The sequence below is a fragment of the Anoplopoma fimbria genome, chromosome 18 (assembly GCF_027596085.1).
Source record: "Anoplopoma fimbria isolate UVic2021 breed Golden Eagle Sablefish chromosome 18, Afim_UVic_2022, whole genome shotgun sequence".
Classification (NCBI taxonomy): domain Eukaryota; kingdom Metazoa; phylum Chordata; class Actinopteri; order Perciformes; family Anoplopomatidae; genus Anoplopoma; species Anoplopoma fimbria.
Window position 1 is genome coordinate 16,907,405 of NC_072466.1, and position 21,062 is coordinate 16,928,466.

The 21,062-nt window shown below is 40.6% G+C and overlaps 1 protein-coding gene across 1 annotated transcript in view; it reads left to right on the plus strand.

Moving 5' to 3' along the window:
• afdna (afadin, adherens junction formation factor a) overlaps positions 1-21,062 on the plus strand; it is a 96,871-nt gene that overhangs the window by 26,932 nt on the left and 48,877 nt on the right. Inside the window, 14 exon segments of the mRNA XM_054618984.1 lie at positions 1,606-1,801; positions 1,921-2,033; positions 2,671-2,828; positions 3,072-3,232; positions 5,584-5,741; positions 7,605-7,689; positions 8,045-8,194; positions 10,492-10,536; positions 12,183-12,277; positions 12,755-13,005; positions 16,693-16,762; positions 17,592-17,662; positions 17,774-17,841; positions 20,238-20,443. Of these exon segments, the coding sequence (XP_054474959.1) occupies positions 1,606-1,801; positions 1,921-2,033; positions 2,671-2,828; positions 3,072-3,232; positions 5,584-5,741; positions 7,605-7,689; positions 8,045-8,194; positions 10,492-10,536; positions 12,183-12,277; positions 12,755-13,005; positions 16,693-16,762; positions 17,592-17,662; positions 17,774-17,841; positions 20,238-20,443 (1,827 nt within the window).

The following is a 21,062-nucleotide window of genomic DNA, read 5'->3' on the forward strand; positions in this document are numbered from 1 at the left end:
CACACACACACACACACACACACACACACACACACACACACACACACACACACACACATTCATTCGATCCATCTCCTTAAGAGTCGTTTGGCCATTCATATATCCTAATGAAATGCTTGCAAGGACTCTCTTTAAAATTCAAATTCCTAAAATTGCTTTGTTGGCATCCTGACAGGGAAGATAGTTTCCTTTTAGAAGAACCACACTCTGGGGCTTTCCACCTAAGAAAGCACAACACCCTCTTCTTACACCATGAATGAGGGAAAGCTTGTTAGTAATAAAACCATAAAGAACTTAGGTTAAAGTGAATACTTTTCTTAAGGAAAACACTCATTTACAGTCATAGTTTAACTTATTAACTTTAACTAATTATTCAGGGGCGTAACATAAACAGGTTGCTACCATATTACTGTGAGAGTTTAACATCCAGCTTGACTGGGATGTTACAGGATCGTTTCCGTTCCCGGTTCAGTTTTTTTCTTTTCTTTTTTCTTGCCCTGAGCAAGATGATATTGCCCATTAGTTTTGAGCACATGCTCGCTTTGAAATGTCTACAAGCTCCCTCGGAGATCTAAGGCTTTCTAAGACTGTTTCAATGGCAGTTACAATGAAATATGAGGCCAGTTTCACGGCTGAACCTTAACGAGTGCACACACACATGCTGTGTCAGCACCGTGTTGCATACGATTATATCAGGACTGGGTGTGTATAGCTTTAAGACATTCTTGTTCTATAGCAGACCCTTTGCAAAGGGAAATGTCAACATGTAGGCAATAGATTTGCACCTACATGCGCGGACAGTGTAGATATCCCTGGGTGTCTATTTCAGCCTGCTGCTTTTACACCCAGCATTGGCTGTGCTTGAGCCTGTGTATTGTGTCTTTGTGTAGGAGAGCAGGTTTCCTTAGGCCAGCACTGTGAGAGGAAGTCTAAAACACAATTAATGGTGCGCTTTATTCATGAGCCAGGAAGTTAGGAAGTTTCCTGGAAAGAACTTATGTCTTTCGGTAATTATTACAGGGAAAATAGATGATTTCCTTGAAAATAAGCTGCGTTTAAACCCAAGTAAATTAAAGTAATTGTTTGGAAGTTTACCAATTAAATATATTCCCTCTAATTAGCACCATATACAGAGATCTTTCATGAAAGTTTTTATGAAAAGTCAGTAGCAGTGCACAAAAGTAAGCGAAAGAGGTTTGACGGACCGGTCGGCAAATGACAAAACGGCCGTCTTTTCATGTTGTCGTCACACAACTTGCTGACACGCTGCACTTCCTGGCTCACAGCCAGTTTTGCTTCTATTCTCCCATGACAGTCAAGGCTGCCTAACAGTCACCTTACTGCTCAGTGTTGGGTTGATAATGACTGCTCTCAGTTTTTCATATTGTAAAAATAATCATCAAGGTGCATTTGAATCGGTTGTCTTGAAATTAATAAGCAGCCTTCTTTAATGCCAACCGTACTCACAGTTAACAGGTTTTCTAATGCCTGTAAAGATTAACATACTGACCGTTGACTATGTTTCTGCACTTAAACCACCCACTTCCAGTAAACAGTTTGTAAAATACACATTATGGACTCATTGTCTCGCTTTCTCTTGAACAGGACTTGGAGTTCCACGGAGTGATGCGGTTCTACTTCCAGGACCGCGTAGCTGGTAACTTTGCCACCAAGTGCATCAGAGTGTCCAGCACAGCCACAACGCAGGACGTCATCGAGACGCTAGCTGAGAAGTTCAGACCCGACATGAGGATGCTGTCCTCGCCAAAATACTCCCTGTATGAGGTCCACGTCAGTGGCGGTGAGTCCCCCTAAACTTTGGATAAAAAGGAGATTTATTGGCAATTCAATGTTAGTAATAATAATACTATGACATAGTTGACTCTAAGATGAACTGATGTGTTTGTGTGTGTGTGTTAGAAGAGCGTCAGCTGGACCTGGACGAGAAGCCTCTAGTTGTTCAGCTGAACTGGAACAAAGACGACAGAGAAGGACGCTTTGTCCTGAAGAACGAGAACGACATCCTTCCCAAGGTCGGCTGCTCTCCCTGTTTTTGTTTGTTTACCCGGTTGACTGTTAACCAGTTGGTTCACTAGTGAGCTGACTCATCCATTCATTCATTTGTCGGAAAAAAAAAAGCACCTAAAGCTACTGGCAATATACCTCATCAAGCATATCTGGATACATGTTGGTATTGGGAGACATTTTAGTTTTTTCATGAGGATGAAAAATCGCAGACCTCTTGAAATCATTTTGAGATGTTTTATTGCAATACAATTGAGTGAAATATTTGATTTGGTTCAGATGTGACCATTTTGAAATACACTGTGAAATCAATATAGAAGATATATGACATGCTATATATATTTCTATCATACATATTCCATAATGTTTATCATATTTTGATCTCTAGTCTGTCAAAAAGCCTTTTATTATCTTACCTAACTGTATATGTAAATTAATAAGGTTAAAACAAAATCAAAACGTCTCAGTACACTTGATGTAATTAGATGTACATTCGTAAGATGATTGAGGAAAATCATCTTTTCCTTATTCAGTTTGTTCACTCACTTATACATTTAGAAATGTGTACGTCATTACGAACTGAAGCCAGCTTCTCCTCGTAGTCTCTTGGAGAACCTCATTAACTCTTCTTCCCCTCTCTACCAGAAGAGTCAGAGTAATGGTCCAGAGAAGGAGAAGGATGGCGTGATCCAGAACTTCAAGAGGACTTTATCCAAGAAGGAGAAGAAGAAGGAAAAGAAGAGGGAGAAGGAGTTCGCCCGGATCCCCGATGGAGACGAGCAGGCGCTCAACCGGGAGGACGGGTAAGACACACACTAGCTCATCCATCTTACTGTCCTGCCCTTATGCATCCTCTCAGCCCTTGGAGAGGATCTAGCTTCTTCTTCTTTTTTTTAGAATGCCAAGAAAAGCACAGAAGGCTCCAAAAGAGGAACAAATCAGTGATTAAAACTTTGACCTCTCTGTTCCTCCATCTATCTTATTTTTTCCCCCTCACTTATTCCATCTTCTCCCCCGTCATTCGTCTCCCTTGTGCTGTGGTTTAGGGAAAACAGTCGTCTGGCGGCAGAGGTTTACAAGGACATGCCGGAGACCAGCTTTACTAGGACAATCTCCAACCCAGAGGTGGTGATGAAGAGGAGGCGCCAGCAGAAACTGGAGAAACGCATGCAGGAGTTCATGAGCAGCGATGGGAGGCCCGACTCAGGTACTTAAACCTTTTTTGTGTAGCTTCTAATGACCCCTTAAAAAAAAAACGTACAACACATCACACTGACAAGTGAGTCCAGACGATTTCCTTCCCAACCCCGCTTGAGCTCCGATCAGCCAATCATGAATGTTTTTCAGTGGCTGTGAGACTAAAACACCAAGCCAATGACATCACCGTACGCCTCTGAGACAGAACAGTGTCGAGGCATAGATCCAGATAATTGTATGAAGAAAACATTCCCTGGAGCCTCATGGATTCTTTATTATGAAATAGAGGCATTTTTAAACCACCAAGACTTTTCTTACTGCTGGCTGTGTGCCAAGATGCAGCAACCAGGCATGTCTTCTCTAGTCTAAAGAGTGATGAAGACCATGATGATTTCTTTGTTAGAGCTCCAGAGCTTCTCTGCAGAGATTGGTGAACTTGTTATAAGGACAACCATCTCTGCAGCACCTCCGAGTGAAAGAGCACTTCAGCATTCTGAGACAAAAAGGAGTAACATTATTTAGTTTGATAAGGCAAGAAATATGTACATTTTCGGCCTGGTTCCAAACCTTTACTTAGATGTGATGGTGTGCTCACTTGGACAGTTATTTCCAGGAGTTTGAGAGTCGGTTGACCAATCAGAGCTCAGTAGTTGAGATTAAGAGTTGGGATGTTATCTTCCTATCGAGCTACATTAATGGAAAGTAGCAACAGAAAAATGCAGTAAAGCTTGGATGAGATTGATGTAGTTGTACAAGCTGTGGTAAGAAGAATGTAAAGGGTCTCTGTGATGAACCTGAAAAAAACCAGAAGCACCTAGCTAATAACATCCCTACTATCTGACACAGCGCCGGTGTAATATATATGGATGCCTCACAGCAGTAGGAGCTAAAAAACTGTTGTGGATTTAGGGAACGATAAGTGGAGCCAAATCTAAAAAAACAACAACTCCCAGAGTGAATATGACATCATGCTAAGATTCAGCCTTGGTTTGGCCCCGGAACAAGTCTGAATGTCCTTGTGTGACTTCAGGAAACCCTAATGTGAACCCCAGAGAAAGTCTGCAGAGCGACTTGAGCATTACAGTTCACTGCCACTCTTCGTCCAGCATGAAGGAGCTGGAGAAATTTGCCAGGAGGTCCGGAAGAAGCAGCTGGTACAAGTGTTCTGCAGCTGTAATCACCACCGTAGTGCTTATAGTGTATGGAAATTAGGTATTCATATATTTTATTTTTAATAAAATAGTAAAGCGTGTGTTTTCCCTGTAGATCAGCGATCATCTAGTTTACGTCAGCCATATGTCTGTGCGGGACGTCTCAAGCTGACATGTTGACACACTCACATAAAGAAATATGTGCATGTTGAATGAATGAAACAAACCCGCTGGCTGGTTTGGTGACTCAACATTACCTAACCATTCTGCCAGACAGACAGATGGACCAGTGAACCCGACTCTAAAAACTGCTTTAACCACTGCCTGCACACACACACACACACACACACACACACACACACACACACACACACACACACACACACACACACACACACACACACACACACACACACACACACACACACACACACACACACGGTGGGACAGGGTGGCTAGTGGTTAGACAATGACGTTGTCCCGGCAGAAAGTGCTATTTTAAACATGCTCATTTTATATAATGCCTCTAAAAAAAACCCTGTTTGCTTTGCTGAAGGCACTTGTGGGTTTTACGAAGGTGATCATTTCTAGTTGACACATCACGGTCACACGGCTACGCGTGCCTCCGGATGAAAGTGTGGTACATTATATATATTTTATGAGCACTAAAGTATCTACTCGTTCTACTTTTTCTAAGGAAAATGTGATTCAGCCCTTTCAGATTTCCTGTTCTGTATTTTTCTGGTCATATATTCAAGTCATTATCTCTGCACAGAAACATGATAGGTTCTAAGCCAAAGGGGGACGTTTCCTGAAGACCTGATCATTATCGTTATAGATTGGTATGGATGGTGCTAGAGCTAAGGAAGACATATTATTATCTAGCCTCAGTGTATTACATACAGTAGATGGCGGACGACACACAGCCAGCTTAGAGAAGCAGCACGGTTGAAGAGCGTGTACTTCTGTGGACCAGGACAGCAGCAAAATGTATTTTAGCCTCCTAAAAAAAAATCGATATAATTTCAGGTGTAGTTATATTTACAATTCACCGCTTTACCTTGCTGTCAGACAGCCCTTTCCAACGGGAAGAAAAGTGCAGAGATGGGTATAACGGCTTCAGGTCCCCGTCGCAGAAGGCTAAAGCAGCACAGCGTTTGTAAAAAGGGTGAAATTACTAACAAAATATATGTTTTGGTATTTCCTACAGGAGGCACTTTGCGGATATACGCCGACAGTCTAAAGCCCAACATCCCGTATAAGACCATCCTGCTCTCCACAAGAGACACGGCTGACTTTGCTGTGGTGGAGGCGCTGGAGAAGTACGGGCTGGAGAAGGAGAACCCCAGAGAGTACTGCATCGCCCGGGTAACAAGACTTATCTCACTACAACTCTTTCACCTTCTATCTGTGAGGACCTCATCATCTAAAACACACCTCCTCCAAAAAACCATCAAATTAGTTCTGTTCCTGTACAAGTTAAACTACTTTTAGGAAAACTTGTACTTAGGAATATGCAAGTTTATTCCTCTTTTTTGTGACTCGCAAGCCCTCCAGCTGCAGTGGATACCATTCAACCCATTTTGAGGCAAATTGAGTATACGTATTTGATCACAGCACCTTATTTGTCATGATTTCACATGCAACAAATTTCAAAAGGGACAGTACTTCTGACCCACCTCTTAACACCTACACCCCCCTAGTTCTCAACTAAACACAACCTCTATCTTCATATATATCACCAATAAACACAGCTCCATCATCCATCTTCCTTCTGAGAGCCTCTTTGCAGAGGAAAGCCAAGGTCATGGTCACACACACACACACACACACACACACACACACACACACACACACACACACACACACACACACCCACACACACACACACCACCCATATAATGCATACACTCTTCACCAGACTGGCAGATTGAAACGGAATGGTGCTTGGCACTAAAACCTTTGGGAGGAATGCAATTGCTGTATTGCTGAGTGCTATAGCAACAGCAGATGCTACTACGTCTGCGTTTGTATGTGTCTGTCTTTTGACTTGTGTATGTGCGTGGCCGTGACGGTGAACTTGAGTGCCCTTTCGACAGCATCTCCCATATCTATCCTCTCAGATGGACTCTAGCTATGGCCAATCATATGAAATAACTGCTGCTACTACCCTCCTGGGACTACACACACACACACACACACACACACACACACACACACACACACACACACACACACACACACACACACACACACACACACACACACACACACACACACACACACACTGTTGATAGTCAGAAGCAATTTGCTGAAGAGTCTTAAGCACAGGGAAAGTCCATTAGGTTAGTGAGCATGAGGAATAAGTGCTAGTATTCTAGCTAGTAGCATGTCAGCCCGTGTATGTATGTTTTTTTTCTGGGGGGAGGGGGATGGTAACTCAGATAAGACTGGACTGGATGAAGAGATGTAGGACGGCTGTAGACTACAGTCAGCGCTGGAAAGAAATACAGAAAAACTGCAATATTTATAAGGCCTGGGAATAGCAACATCTCATTAGGAAGAGTAAACCGTATGTCTTTGTTCTCAAAACCAGTTCATACTGTATGTAATGATAACTCATCATGACAACTTAAAAATGTGTCTTCTGCCATAAAGGCGTCGTCTCCATTTACATCCAGTATATACTGTATATGTAGTGACTTCTTTTAAATTTCAGGACAAATTAAATTAATCTTTAACTAAGAATCTTTATCTTTAAAACATAATCTTTTAGACACATTATTTTACTTAAAGGAATGTTCATACTATGAGCGACAATTTACATTGTTCCAGAGTTGCCACTTGTTAGCATAGTTAAGTCAGTAAATAGCACTGGGAACTGGCTTGCGTTCAAACAAAAACAAATGATTGGCTGATGCATTGCCGCGTCACCGGAGCTCTGAAAAAAATGTTAAAGAAAATATTTTTTCACAAGGCACTTTTGGGAGATTTTTGCCCCCTATGTTTTAAATTTTGAGGCATTTACATACACAACCACACAAATCATTTTTTCACCCTTGATTGTGTTTTAAAATACAAATACTTTGAATCTTGGGTTCAAAATGGAGCCATTTGCTCGCAGTATTTGCTGACACTGAAAGTAGCAACCAGTCACAGAGTCACAGGTAGAATTGGTTATATTTATATCCGTAAGTGACTGATTTGTTTTCTGTATTTTGTTCCTTGCAGCAAGATGATAAGTCGGGCAAGGAGGCGATTCTGGACGATGCTGAGTGTCCACTGCAGATCTTCAGGGACTGGCCTGCTGACAGAGGTACACACACACACACACACACACACACACACACACACACACACACACACACACACACACACACACACACACACACACACACACACACACACACACACACACACACACACACACACACACACACACACACACACACACACACGCGCACTCTCACACTAACACCTCCCAAAAAATATTGAGTGTGCTTCTTTCAGACTCAGTGGCTCATCTTTTGGTTGCTACCGCCACCTCCTGCTGTCTTACCGTCATTACAAATGTGACAGTAGCTCCTAACCTAGTCGATCTTGTTGGTGACAAATATGACACTTAAGTGTGACATGCTAAAGCTTTTTTTTTTTACTATGTCGTGTATCAGGAGCGCTAGTGTTCCAGCTGAAGAAGAGACCGCCCGACTACCAAGGGAGGAAGGGAAGGAAAGTGGACGACAAAGGCCTGCGAGGGAGGGAAGGCAGCAGCAGCTCACTGCCGCCTGAGAAACTGCCTTACTTGGTGGAGCTGAGCCCAGGTAGAACCACAACACACAAAAGTCTGCTCCTGTATCTGTGACGTCTTAGCTCCAGTATCAATCAGCTGCATATCAGTCGCAGCTACTCTGACGAGCAATGCTGCTATGACAGGTAGTGGCCAGCAGACAGCAGGGTAGCTGCAGTAGATAACATTCAGGGTTACTCAAAGGTTACTCGTGCCAATGTGAGTAAATCACATGTGTCCTGTGGTTTCTGTTCCTACCAGCGCAAGATTTCCTCACTATATAAAATCCACTGCAAGTGGTTGTTGACTTACTGCAGTATATATTGAAGGCAGCTCTTAGAATTAGTTTAATGTAGCTTCATTCTGAATCCTTGATGCTTCCAAAGCAGATGCTATGTGAATATTATAACAAAAACACCTAGTATTAGTTGCACTTTTTCCCTTCAAGCTAGTATAATCTAACATGAAATGGTTAGCTTATACCTCACCTAATTGTGAGGGAATTATTCGAAGTTTCTCAAGATTTAAGTCAAGTTATGTAACGAAGGTTTCATGGATCAAGTTCTATGCAGAGCTTAGTGCTCGGCGCGAAGTACAGAAGTATAGATCTTTAATAACAATCCAATGCAGACTTCAACTGAATATTAAGTGTGCACAAAAAATGTCTGCATTACAAATCCTGCACCAGAAGTGTAAATGGAGTGACCCAGTTGAACAAGATGAATATGCCAGAATCCTGGAGGTACAGTTGACATCAGACAGTTTTATGAACACTGACTGAATGAAAGGCTTCAAAAAACAAAAGCCCTCTGACCTCCAAGGAGGTTAAAGGGGTTTCAGCTTTTTAACTCCGGACACATTTTACTCAATGTGGCCTCGTTTTTCACTGCAATATATAAGTCGTGCACCTCCTATGGAAACGGTAAAATCATGACTGTAAGTGGTTAGAACTAGAAATTTGTCTTTTGTGCAATCCAACACAACAATTCATTTTATTGATATCTATTATTAAACAAAAATTGTAAGAGGTCCTACTACTTTTCTTGTCCTTTCCCCTTTGCTCGGTGTAAACTGAACGTTTGTTACATGACTGATGGTCTCAGCCGAGTCATTCAGGGCTTACCAGTTGCACTGGGGAGCGCATATTTTATATATATATTATATATTATTTTTTTTACAGGATCTGGTTAGAGTAAACCGATTTATTTATTGTGACATTTTAAATTGAGACATGTTGGACATAGTGATTTTGAGGTTTGTGCTACTTGTATACCCATACGCCCTGTGAGAAATAGAGGGATATCAATTTCTGAATTAGAAGTCGACTGGGTAGGTTGAAATACCTGGAGTACAACAAAAGGTAAGTCGCTACAACAAAACTCCTGGAATGCAGTGAAGAAATCCCAGTATGGAGACATTACTATGCTGCTTTAAAAAAACCAAACCTACAGGGACATCTTGGGAAACAACAGCTTAACCTGAGTCTTGCTAAATGTAACCAGCCCTAACTGCTTGTTTCTTGCTTACTGATCCCTCTCTCGTTAGCTTCCTCTTTGTCTGTCATACACCTCATGTCATTAACTTATCTGGGCTGATGGTGACCCAAACACTTGTCAGCAGTAAACTGCAGTGCTGAGATGGTATAGGGGAAACCAGCGGTTTAGAATATACTAACACATCGACTTCGTTCCCTGTCAGGTTGATGGGGGGGCTGGGACTATGTGTGTTTCTCTGTGTGAGTGAGTGAGTGAGTGAGTGAGTATGTCTTTGGTCCTCCATCCTTGATTACCAATTTAGATCAGTGCAGTAGCTTTGATTAGTGCGTATAAGGCTGAAGATCAAAGGAATGATTGCAGCTTTTGTAACCTGCAGCTCAATCCACCATATTTATTTAGAACAGCGGTTTAGCTGACTTGCAGATCTTTGTTATAGGTGTCATGTTGTAACATGTTTTTCTCTTTGATCAATGTAGGTAATCCTTTAAATTTAATTTTAGGATTAGGACATACTGTCTGGTTAAATAGTACTGCATTATATCTAAAAAGGTAGACAGTGAAAGGCTCTCAGAAACATTTAATATGTGTGTGTGTGTGTGTGTGCTTGTATGACTCCATCCAATTAATGGGTTAACAAGGTAATGCTGCATTTTTTCCTTCTTGCTGCATTTTCACCCTCTGCTATGTGTCTGTTTTCTTTCCACCCTTCTTATGGCATGGTGTGTTTGTTTGTTTGTTTGTTTGTTTGTTTGTTTGTGTGTGTGTGTGTGTGTGTGTGTGTGGGGCCTTTTGCATGTGTCCTTCTACCTCCGCACCTGCCTGCCTGTTTGCCTAGGGCGAGGGAATCACTATGCCTACTACGCCTATCGGCACCACGAAGGTAAAAAAAAAATCCACCACACCACCTCTGTGTCTGTTGCAATGGCTGATGGGATTGTTGGGAGGTGGTGCAAGAATCCCCGACTCCCCATTTGGAAGTTGGCATCGCCCTGGTTCCCTTGACAAAAAGCCAATGGGATTTTTCCATTAGATTTTGGATTATTTACTCTTTTGGATTATTCTCAAGCGTTAATGCAATTGTCAGTTGCAAGCTAACATTAGACTCTAAGTGAACTACACCACGGTCACATGACTTCATGCCATCACTGCTAAGCTAAAGGCAGACTTTAAGTAGTTTCATTTGGTAGTCTAATTTAGCCACCAGTTGGCAGCCGCCTTATTTTAGACACGGAAAAGCCCCAGAATTCTCAAGAGGGGTATTTAGTGAGGTGATTTAGAATACAAGTTAATATGTCTTAAGATTGTGTTAACTACAGAGCTTATTTCAGGCATCAAACATTAAAACCCATTCAAAAAAACCCATTGAGTAAAGGGAAACAGAAGTGTGAAAAAATGCTAACTCCTTTCTGGGTTTTGGGACGAATTCCTGCAGCCCTCTATAGGTACAGCTATTAGCAATTTAGATTTAAGACTAAGAGTTCCTTTATTAGGGTCAGTTTAAAGAGATTTTTTGTTATTTTAGAATAAAGGTTGTGAGAGTTAATGGGAAGATTCATAACCCTCAACTGTACGATATATATGAAGCTACAGCCAGCGGCCAATTAGCTTAGCTTAGCCTAGCTTAGCTTAGTTGGGCAAAAAGACTGACAAAATCCCCCTATGCTAGGCAAAAACAGCCAGCGACTGTTGGCTTTAGCTTCATGATTACTGTATTGACATGAGTGTTATCAATGTTCTCATCATACTCTCAGCTATAAAGCAAATACGTGAATTTCCCAAATTGACAAACTTATCTTTTTGAACAAAATGTGTTTCTTCATCACTGCACTTTTAAGAAAGTTATAGTGAAATTATACTAAAACATAGCATTTTCTGAGAGTAACATCAAACACTTTAAGATTTAGGACCTTGGTAGTAATGACTTGAATTTGTGCATTCCTCAACAAAGTTACAAGATGTGATATAAAAAAAGTACAAATCAATCTGTACTTTTGGAGTGTTATCATGAAGCATATTATTATTGAACCTAATTCAATGGTCATCTGTCATAGACACTCTCAAAACATAACCAAAAAGCCAGTTTCTGCTTAAATCTCTTTAAATGACTGTAAAGGCTAAGCTGTCCCTGTAGCCTTGTTATATTATTTTTTTTTCTGTATCATTTTTAGAAGTTGGTTTTGAGGTTTTTCTGATGCACTTTCATTTATTCTCCAGAATCTTTTTTCCCCAGAGCAGCCAATTTTCCCCCTTTTCTTTGGTGAACTAATATGCCGCTTTGCTTTTTTACTAAACTCCTGTTTACTAATAATCCATAATTGCTCTTCAGCCCAACCAGCCACCCACAGTTTATTTTGCCACATTAGCAGTGTATAGCCCAGTGCACTCCAATCTACATCAGCTCCTTACTGTCAGCTATGTGTGTACAGTTGATATGAGTGTATGAGGTTGATCGTGTAAACTACAGTTTTCTAGTGATGTGACGAGATGCCCAGTGCTAAATGTGAGCGTATGTGTGTGCGTGTCTAGACGGATCGGACTCACGGGACAAACCAAAGCTGTACCGGCTTCAACACAGCATCACCGAGGTCGGCTCAGACTGCACGGAGGACGGAGCCATCCAGGTAACTACATCTCGAAAACGCTGGCAGGTGTTAAGTCAAAGTGGAATATGAAATCTCCTCCCTTTTTTGTGGGGAAGCACTTGCTCACACATTGCTTTAAAGAAACAATTGTAACCCAAGCACTTCATAACCTGTGGATCAAATCACAACATGGAGTAAAGTACAGATTATCAAAGAGGAGGCAAATTGTTTTTAGTGCCAACATTAATCAAATTAAAGTACAGAGATTTTCACTCTATATCAACCAATTATGCTCGATGGAGAACGCTGATGTAGTGAGGGCGCTGGAGAAAACTTAACTGCTTAAATTTGATCTTTTTGAAAGTACACAGGTCAAAACAAACACAGATGTCATGTTATCAGATAAGCAAAACTGACCTGTAAATTTCAATTTGACTTTAAAGTGGCGCTCCTGATGTTGCTGCTATAACGCGTGTGTATCTCTGTGGTGACGTACTTGCCATTGTTTCCCTCCAGCTGCTCGGTCCGGGGATTCTGCCTCACCACTGCAACCTCATGCACAGTGAAGGCATGGTGACTGTGACGCCCCACGGCCCGGATGCCGACACCTTTGTCGACGGGCAACGAATCACCGAGACCACCGTGCTGCGTTCGGGCTCCACCCTCCAGTTCGGTTCCACACACGTCTTTAAGTTTGTGGACCCCATGTTCGACCAGGGTGGGAAGAGAGAACCAGCCTCCATGATGAGGAGCCGACACAAGTCTGGGTGAGGGGAAGGAGACAATAGTCACCTCTAACGCACCGGCACTCTTGTTCTTTTTCCCCCTTTTATTTTCCCTCTCATCCTTCAAACTTACTGTTTTCTCAAGTTTGTGAACATAAAAAGGAGGCGAGGATGAGGTTTGGAGTTGGCGGGCAGAGCAGAGAGAGATGAAGGGAAGAAAAAGAGGGAGGAGGGAAGTCTTGGGGTTGGACCGACAGGGAGAATTAGGAAATGAGAGGAGAGGAAGAGCGGAGGTCTAGGGTTATGGCAGGCGGGCTGCCCTCTAATCTGATCAACATGGAGTTGGGTGTGGCCTCCCGCTCGCTGTCGTTTCACACACTTAACAGGAGAAAGAAAGAGGGAGCACATCATATAAGAGAGGAAGGGAGTATATGAGCTGGCTAGGGATGAGTGAAAGACAAGAAAAAGAGGTTCTGAATTAGAGTTGAATGGCCCTTTAATGACTCAATGGATGACTAACACCGCAAGAAAGAGAGAGGTGTGTGCTGTAAGTAACTGACACTGTAACCCATTGATCTGTGTGTTTCTGCATGAATTGTTCTTTATAATGATTCAGAAGTGTTCTGGTTTCTCTTGTGTAGCTTGTCCTGTGTAGTTTTTAATTCTTTTGATGGCTACCATATACCAAACAACTACAACACTGTACAATTATAAGTAAATTGTCTTTGTTGTTTGTGTGTTCAGTAGCGAGTTGGATAGACACGAAATGATATAAGAGTGTAGCGTCAAAATCAAGCAAGTGTTTTAGTTATTTTTAAACCCACAAATTGAGTAATGACATGAAGTTAATCATATATTTAGCTGTGCGGTCTGTAACAGGGCTCTCATTCAGAGTTCCTCAGAGGGTTTGAGAGTCTTTTGTACGGGTTTGCATTCCATCCAACGACCCCATCAGGTGACTTTGATTAGCATCTTCAACTAGGAAGATGATGTAATCAGCAGGAAGGAAAACCTGCAGGCTCTGTTTCCTGTAAACATACTCTTTGTGTTGTGGTCTTGTTTTGTTACTTATTTACTAATATTTTATATTCAGTCCATCATTTATTGGCATACCATCACCTATTTTGTGCTTTGCCACTAGGTGCTGATTGGCCCATGGGGCTCTGTAAGTCTACTTAGAATGAGATCAGATAGGTTAATACTCTAATTTGATTGTTACTTTACGCCACGCTTATTGCTACGGTCCAGCATTATAAAACTGAGACGGGGATAAAAAAATCCGTCATGGAGCTTGAGGGTTTTGTATGGTATGTATAAATAGTAAGCTTTTAACTTTAGAGCTGTTTTAATCAATATATTACTATTGACTTTGTATGTGAAAGGGGCTGTTCGGAACTTGAACCCACAGATAACTATCCCTCTCTGTACTCTCCCTTAGCTCTGGGTAGCATTGTAGCACCTTTCAGCTCTTTGTTTTGGTTTATGGCCCACATCTTTTCTTCTTTAGTTCAGTCTTTCAGCAGCTGTTTTCAGCCCCACTGTACAGTAACTGCTAAAGCCCAAACATGAGATGGACAAAGTTAGTGACTAGTTGCTGAACGTTGAGAAGGATCTGGCTGCTAAAGAGCCAGGATATTACCTCCAGTATTTGTTTGTGGAAAGCAAAACAGGAGAGTGAATTATTGGAGTAAGATTCATCCGGCGACCAGTAACAATACTCTAAATAAATGCTAATGTTGCTTACATGTCTGCCAGATGTGTGAAAAGATTAAATGTGTAAATAGATTGATAACACAGCCACCGTGGCAACTTAATAATGTGATAATATGTCCCTGTTTACAGCTGGTCCAAGGCATAGCTAAAATATGAATGCTTGCTGCTTTACACAAACAAGTGGATCTCATTTGTCAATAATGTCAATTGGCAAATTACATTACATTACATTACAGTCATTTAGCAGACTCTTTTATCCAAAGCAAATTACACTTCAATAGGACCAGCAAACTGTCCTTCTAGAGGTCAAATGGCATATTCAGCAACTTCAGTGAGGAGTTGCTCTAACTATCGTAGACCTCTATGAGTTTAGGCATTTATGCGTTTTTTTCTGACTCTTTAAAGTAGGAGGACTTTTACAATTCCCTATAAAAGTATTTTATAATATCTGGCGAGCAACATTAACACCGGCTGTCGTTTTGAGCAGCGTCACCTCAGTCTGGAATACAAGCCTGATGTGGTGGAAGTGGATCCCTGTGGTTGTCTGGGCTGCGCTCCAATGTTCTGCTGTACAAACTTACAAGGATACCTAGTTCATTTGAGCCGGAGACACATCACGATGTTTGGAGCGATTAGAGCCACAGTTTGGCAAAAACGGCAGATTTTTTTTGAAGAACTGAGCTATTTGGCTCCAAAAGCTGCTGGCAGTTGAACAGATGATTTTGTAGCATATGAACTCTAATCTAGCAGAAGACTGGAAGGAAACATAATCTGCCACCACGTTTGTTTTGATTTGAGGTTGCCAGCATCCCCTTATCTGGGATGTTTTTGAACTCATTCTAAAGTATATTTAATAAACATGGTTGTGCCAGTTAGTTTTTTCTTAAATATTATGGATTTTGCCAGTAGATGTGTCTTTGCTTTGGTTTGCCTCTTGGTATGACTTGGTTGTGATTGACAGAACAATCATGCTTTAGAAATCACAACTGACTTGTGTTCAAAAACAACAAAGCAATGTTTCTTTTTGGCATGTGCAAGCAACTTTAACAAGCAAGGTTTTGTCATTTTTTGAATATATTTAGATGTTTCTTAAGTTATGCTTATTTTAGGGAGGATCAGAGTGCTATCAAGTTTGTATTAATAACAAGTTTGTAATTGTTAAGGTGTCTGATTAATGAGGTGGAGCTCAAGCTTTACATGCCTGTCCAGTTCTTAAGATCACCACATTTTTCTTAACTCTTGTTTACCATCTTCATTGCAAGTTTATTAACTTTAGGAGCATTTGGAATAATGGCTGGACACATGAGCTTGAACTTTATCTGCATTAGTGTGCCTTAGAGGCCTTCTCTGTGGGGTTTTAAAGTGGTCATTAAATGGATCGAAAATGTTACAAAATAAATGTATTCTTGAAATGTTGTTTAAGGTAGATAATCTGTCTCATTTCTCCATCCATCCATAAGCATAGTCTTGCTGTTAATAGTTTAGTTACTTTGGCTGATTGTGGTTATTGTGTATGTGAAATCGACACACGGTACAAACACTTTGTTTGTTTGTGTTGGCGTTGTACTGTTTATTTGACATTGCTGCCCTCCTGCCATGTGGGGCGTGAAAGGCGAAGCCAGTCTTTGAACCCGCCTGCTGTCATATTCAATTATTGTCACTTAAATGCACACCCTCATACACACACAAACGCACACACACACATAAAAACTCGGCATACTGGCTTTGCTGCTAACATTGCTCAGTCGGGACTGCTGACGTGGCCTCTCTATTGCTAATTAGACTGTTATGCAAGTGTGTGCGCATATGTATAAAGAAAGACATTCATTTTCTGCACCTCTGATCCAGCTCTCTCCTCCCAGACGAAGCGTTAGATAAGTTAGTGTGCGTGCGTGTGTGTGTGTGTGTGTCTGTCTGGATTAAGTCTGAGCTCTTGTCGTTGTCAGTAATGAAAAGTCGGATGTGCAGAGCACAGCTCCCCAACTAAACCGCTGCATGTCTGTGTCTCTGCTGCAGCAGTGTACCAGAAACCACCTTCGACCTTCACGGAGACGTCCACAGTGGAGCTGCTCTTCCCACCAGCAAGGTAACACACACACACTAACACACACACACACAAACATATGTTTTACAGTTGTTTACAGATTTAAGTTTTTGTGAAAGAAAGAGAGCACTTGTATGTATTGTACCATTACTTGAAGGATCAAAATGAGATTGGAAAAAGAAGGAAAGGTGCATCCCTAGTTGTGAAAATTAGGTCTCGTTTCCACGTGAAATTAATGGAGAACTTGCATAGTTCTGTGTCATTTAAAATTTGAATGCATGGTGACTCATACAAAGCTGGAAATAACAATGATTTACCATATTGACTAATCTGCAGATTACTTTCTTGATTAATCAGTTAATTGTTTTGTCGATCAAATGCTAGTTTTTATCCAATCAATGGTCAAAACCCCAAAGATTCAATTAAAGTTATATATGAAACAGTTAAAGCAGCATATCTTTGCATTTGTTTAGCAATGTTGAAATAAAACAATGATTTGATTATCAAAAATGATACAAATTAATAATATTGATTAATTGACAGCTCTAGGCACATATATCTAAAACAAAATCTTTGATGACATATTCAATACATATCAATTGGCATTATCTCTATGTATGTTTGCAATATGTTAAAAGCTATTTTATACATGCTATTGCTGATTTTCTAAAACAAATCCAGATATTTGATTCATTCGAGAACCAGTAAACTTTAAAAACAGCATCCTTTGCTTGTTGGGTAAGCTGTTTGTTAGAAGTTCTGAGAGTGTGACTGTAGCTTCATAACACATAAGTCATCTACATCTTATCTACATCTGTACAGTGAAATTAAATGTTGTTGAAGCTGCTTGACACTGTGTGTTTGCGTGCAGAGCTCAGGAAAGCTGGAGATGGAGCGCGGCATGGTCAAACCCATGATGAGAGGAGAGCAGCAGGACAGCAGGTGAGACACTCTTCATCCTCCATCTTCATCCTCTCTCCAGTCCTTTTCTCCTCATTCTCTGTATTTATAAGTGTTCTATTCCCTTCTCATGGTGTTATTTTGTCTCATCAGGTCTCAGGACATTTCAGTAGACAGAACAGAGCTGACTCTGCCAGCCGGAATCGAGTTCAGGGACAACTGTAAGTATTAGTGCCTCTCTTTCTGTTCTGTCGTGTTTGTGAAACGGTCAATAGCTGGAAACTATTGAACCCTCTTTACAATGTGCTGGACTGATTCTGTTGACCTAACTGCTCTAGCAGCAGTGGTATGCAATCCATTTCTGATATTGAATATATGGTAAATAGAATATAGTACATGTGGGTCACATTTCCTCTCACCCTGCTTAATCTATACATTTCCAATGCAGAGTTAGTGCGTTGTTCCTTCTCACAGCTCTGTAGAGGAAGGCCTGATTACTTCAGGAAGACATTATTCATTTTGATACATTAATATTACTTCCATAAACAGACGGAGAAAAAATGAGCAACTTGTCTCAGTCTCTAGTTTTACATTGTGTGTGCCACTTGTATTTGGCAGGAAATCAACTGGATCAGTATAAATCCTGAAGGCTTTGTTTCCTGTTATTGCACCAAGATAACACAGTCAATATTTTTATGATGTTGTTAAAGATGATAAATTGAGCACTTGGACCTAACCGATGCTCAATTTGACAGTAGCTTGTTTTCAGAAGAGCTGTTTTGGGGTTAAACTGCTTAAGCTAGAGTAGATTTATATTATTCTTGGACTGCTTTCACACCAAATCCGGCCATGTGGGAGTGTCACTTAAATGGCCCTTTTGTGTCACGCCTTGATGCTTGAATGACGGGTCCTATGAGTGATGAACTGTTTGTGTCGTCGGATAAATTTTTTTAAATTTTAATTTCAATAACTAAACAGGTTGCGAGGCCTTTCAACAGTGGGTTCAAAACTGGTGCTCAAGGCCAAATTGATTGACCACAAATGGAACATAACTTTACACTTTATTGTGTATTGGTCATTCATGTGGCTCCTCTTCCCGGTTCACTTGCAAGTCATGTGATTGGCCAACTCAGCGTAGCGTTGGGTGGTGTTACTCCAAAAGTTGATTCTGTAAGACAACTAACAAAAAACACTGCTTCACTGCTGATAACTATCCTCACACTCCACTTTTGCCAGTCTTAATACATTCGATACAGGACCAGCCAATTAACTCAGGCTGTGTTTTTACTGTACATTCCCTTTGTTAACAGTACAATGGGCAGACAAAATAAAGAAAATGTCCTTTCCTTTTGTCCGACTAGCTAGAAGAGTTAATCTTTAAGTATAACAAACAGTATTAACTCCTAATCTTATTTCCATTTTCTGACGCCTTTTCCTTGAAATGTTTGTTTTATTAGATGAATTCAATCAAAGTGTTGCTTTCTGTTGTTAATATGGTCTTAAATTAGTTCCAGGTACTATAACAATGTCTTAAAAAGTCTTTGGAAATCTGGTTTATTTAAAACTCGATGTTTCCCAGACTCACTCTGGAGCTCTGAGCTCTTTTAGCTGTTTGGTTTGTCTTTTTAACTTTTCTGTTTATTGACTTTTCGTTTATGCTCTGGGCCTTTGTGTGTCTGTGTGTGCGCTGAGTGTATATTTGGAATGGTGTGAGATCATCTGTTATAGGAAGGTTTTGATAGGTCATAGAGTGGTGGAGAGTCCAATACCCAAAATGCACTGGGAGAAACCATAATCTGTACTTGCAATGACGCACATGCACAGTTGAAAATTGGATCCTTACTGCTTTGAAACTCACCCCTTCAGGTTTTCATGAGACTTGTTGTGTCTGACATCAAATGCTTTAGCAACCAAGCTTTATTGAATGAAACTGACACCAGATTTAAAGTGGTTTTATTGGTGTTTTCCACATGACACATGTGCAGCCAAGCTCCGTGACCAACCGACCACCAAAGTGGCTTATACAAACTGCTTGTTGCAGCTCAAAAGGGGACCTATTCCTGTCGTTGTCACCAACCTCTGGTATGATAAGTTAAGAATAGAGCAGTCTGATTTTATATATGGAATATTGTTGCGTAATGCCACACTGGGTGTCTGTGAGACTTCCTGAATTCACTTTCTGCAGAACTATGCAACAATGCTTCATTATTAGTTGCACTGTAGAAAATTATGATACATAAATTGCCGGGAAGAAAGCTATTATTGCTATGCCTCCGCTGAATTTATAGCCATACAGATTCTAAGTATATAATAAAAATAATGATGATAATACTTATGATACCTATAATTGTAAAAATTATGATAATAGTAGCTTTTTCTTACAAGACATGAAGCTCTAAATGCCTTTTAAATTTAAAAACGAACTAAACTGAATACACTTATTGAAAAAAAAAAAAAAAAAATAAGTAAAGTTAAAGTTTAACATTTTAAAAGACATTTGAAGGCATAAAAGGTCATTGAACAGCACGCGGGAAGCACTCGCATTGTAAGAAGTGGTGCTAGAAAAATATTTTGGTGCAAGTGGTCTAATTGTCCGATCCCCTGTGTGTCCATCCAGCTGAAGACACCTTCCTGTCAGCCATCATCAACTACACCAACAGCTCAACGGTCCACTTCAAACTCTCACCCACCTACGTCCTGTACATGGCCTGCCGCTACGTCCTGTCGCCTTCTTACCGGCCCGACATGTCGCCGTCTGAGAGGACGCACAAAGTCATTGCCATCGTCAACAAGATGGTGAGCATGATGGAGGGAGTCATCCAGGTCAGTAACACTTCTTCTATCTTATTTTTTTGTGTGTGTGCTGTGGTATGTGAAGAAAATGTAATGTATTAATTTGTGTATTATCTCAGTGTGTTCTGCTCCATTATTTATGTATTTCATACTCTATTTCGTTGACATTTTTTGATGCTTAATTCCCCCCAATTCACTGTTTTCTTACAAACTACTGTACCTGTAGTTGTGTAAGGTGTGTCTAAGTGTTTGTAGGTGTATGTTTCTTGCAGCTTTCTATCCACAGTTACCTCAGTTGCACCAGTCTGTGCTTTTTTCTTATGTTTGTCTACCTGTCAGTTTTTAAATGTTTGTGATGTGAAGCCAACATAGTGTATGCTAAACTTCAGTTAGCATGGTGCTGTCACTGATCATTATAGCTGGAAATAATTCTTAAAGCTTTGACACTAATATAAAAGCTGAGTATTTAGGCAACAACTGCATAAAGCTTTTGGGAAAAAAATAAAAAATTACACACGCATTAACACAAACCACTGTCAAATAATCTTTTGCCCAATGCAATATATTACATTTTTTTGATCTAAATCAAAGAGAATATGAAACAAGCTATTATGGAAGAAGTATTCTTTACTTGAAGTTAATGTAAGGA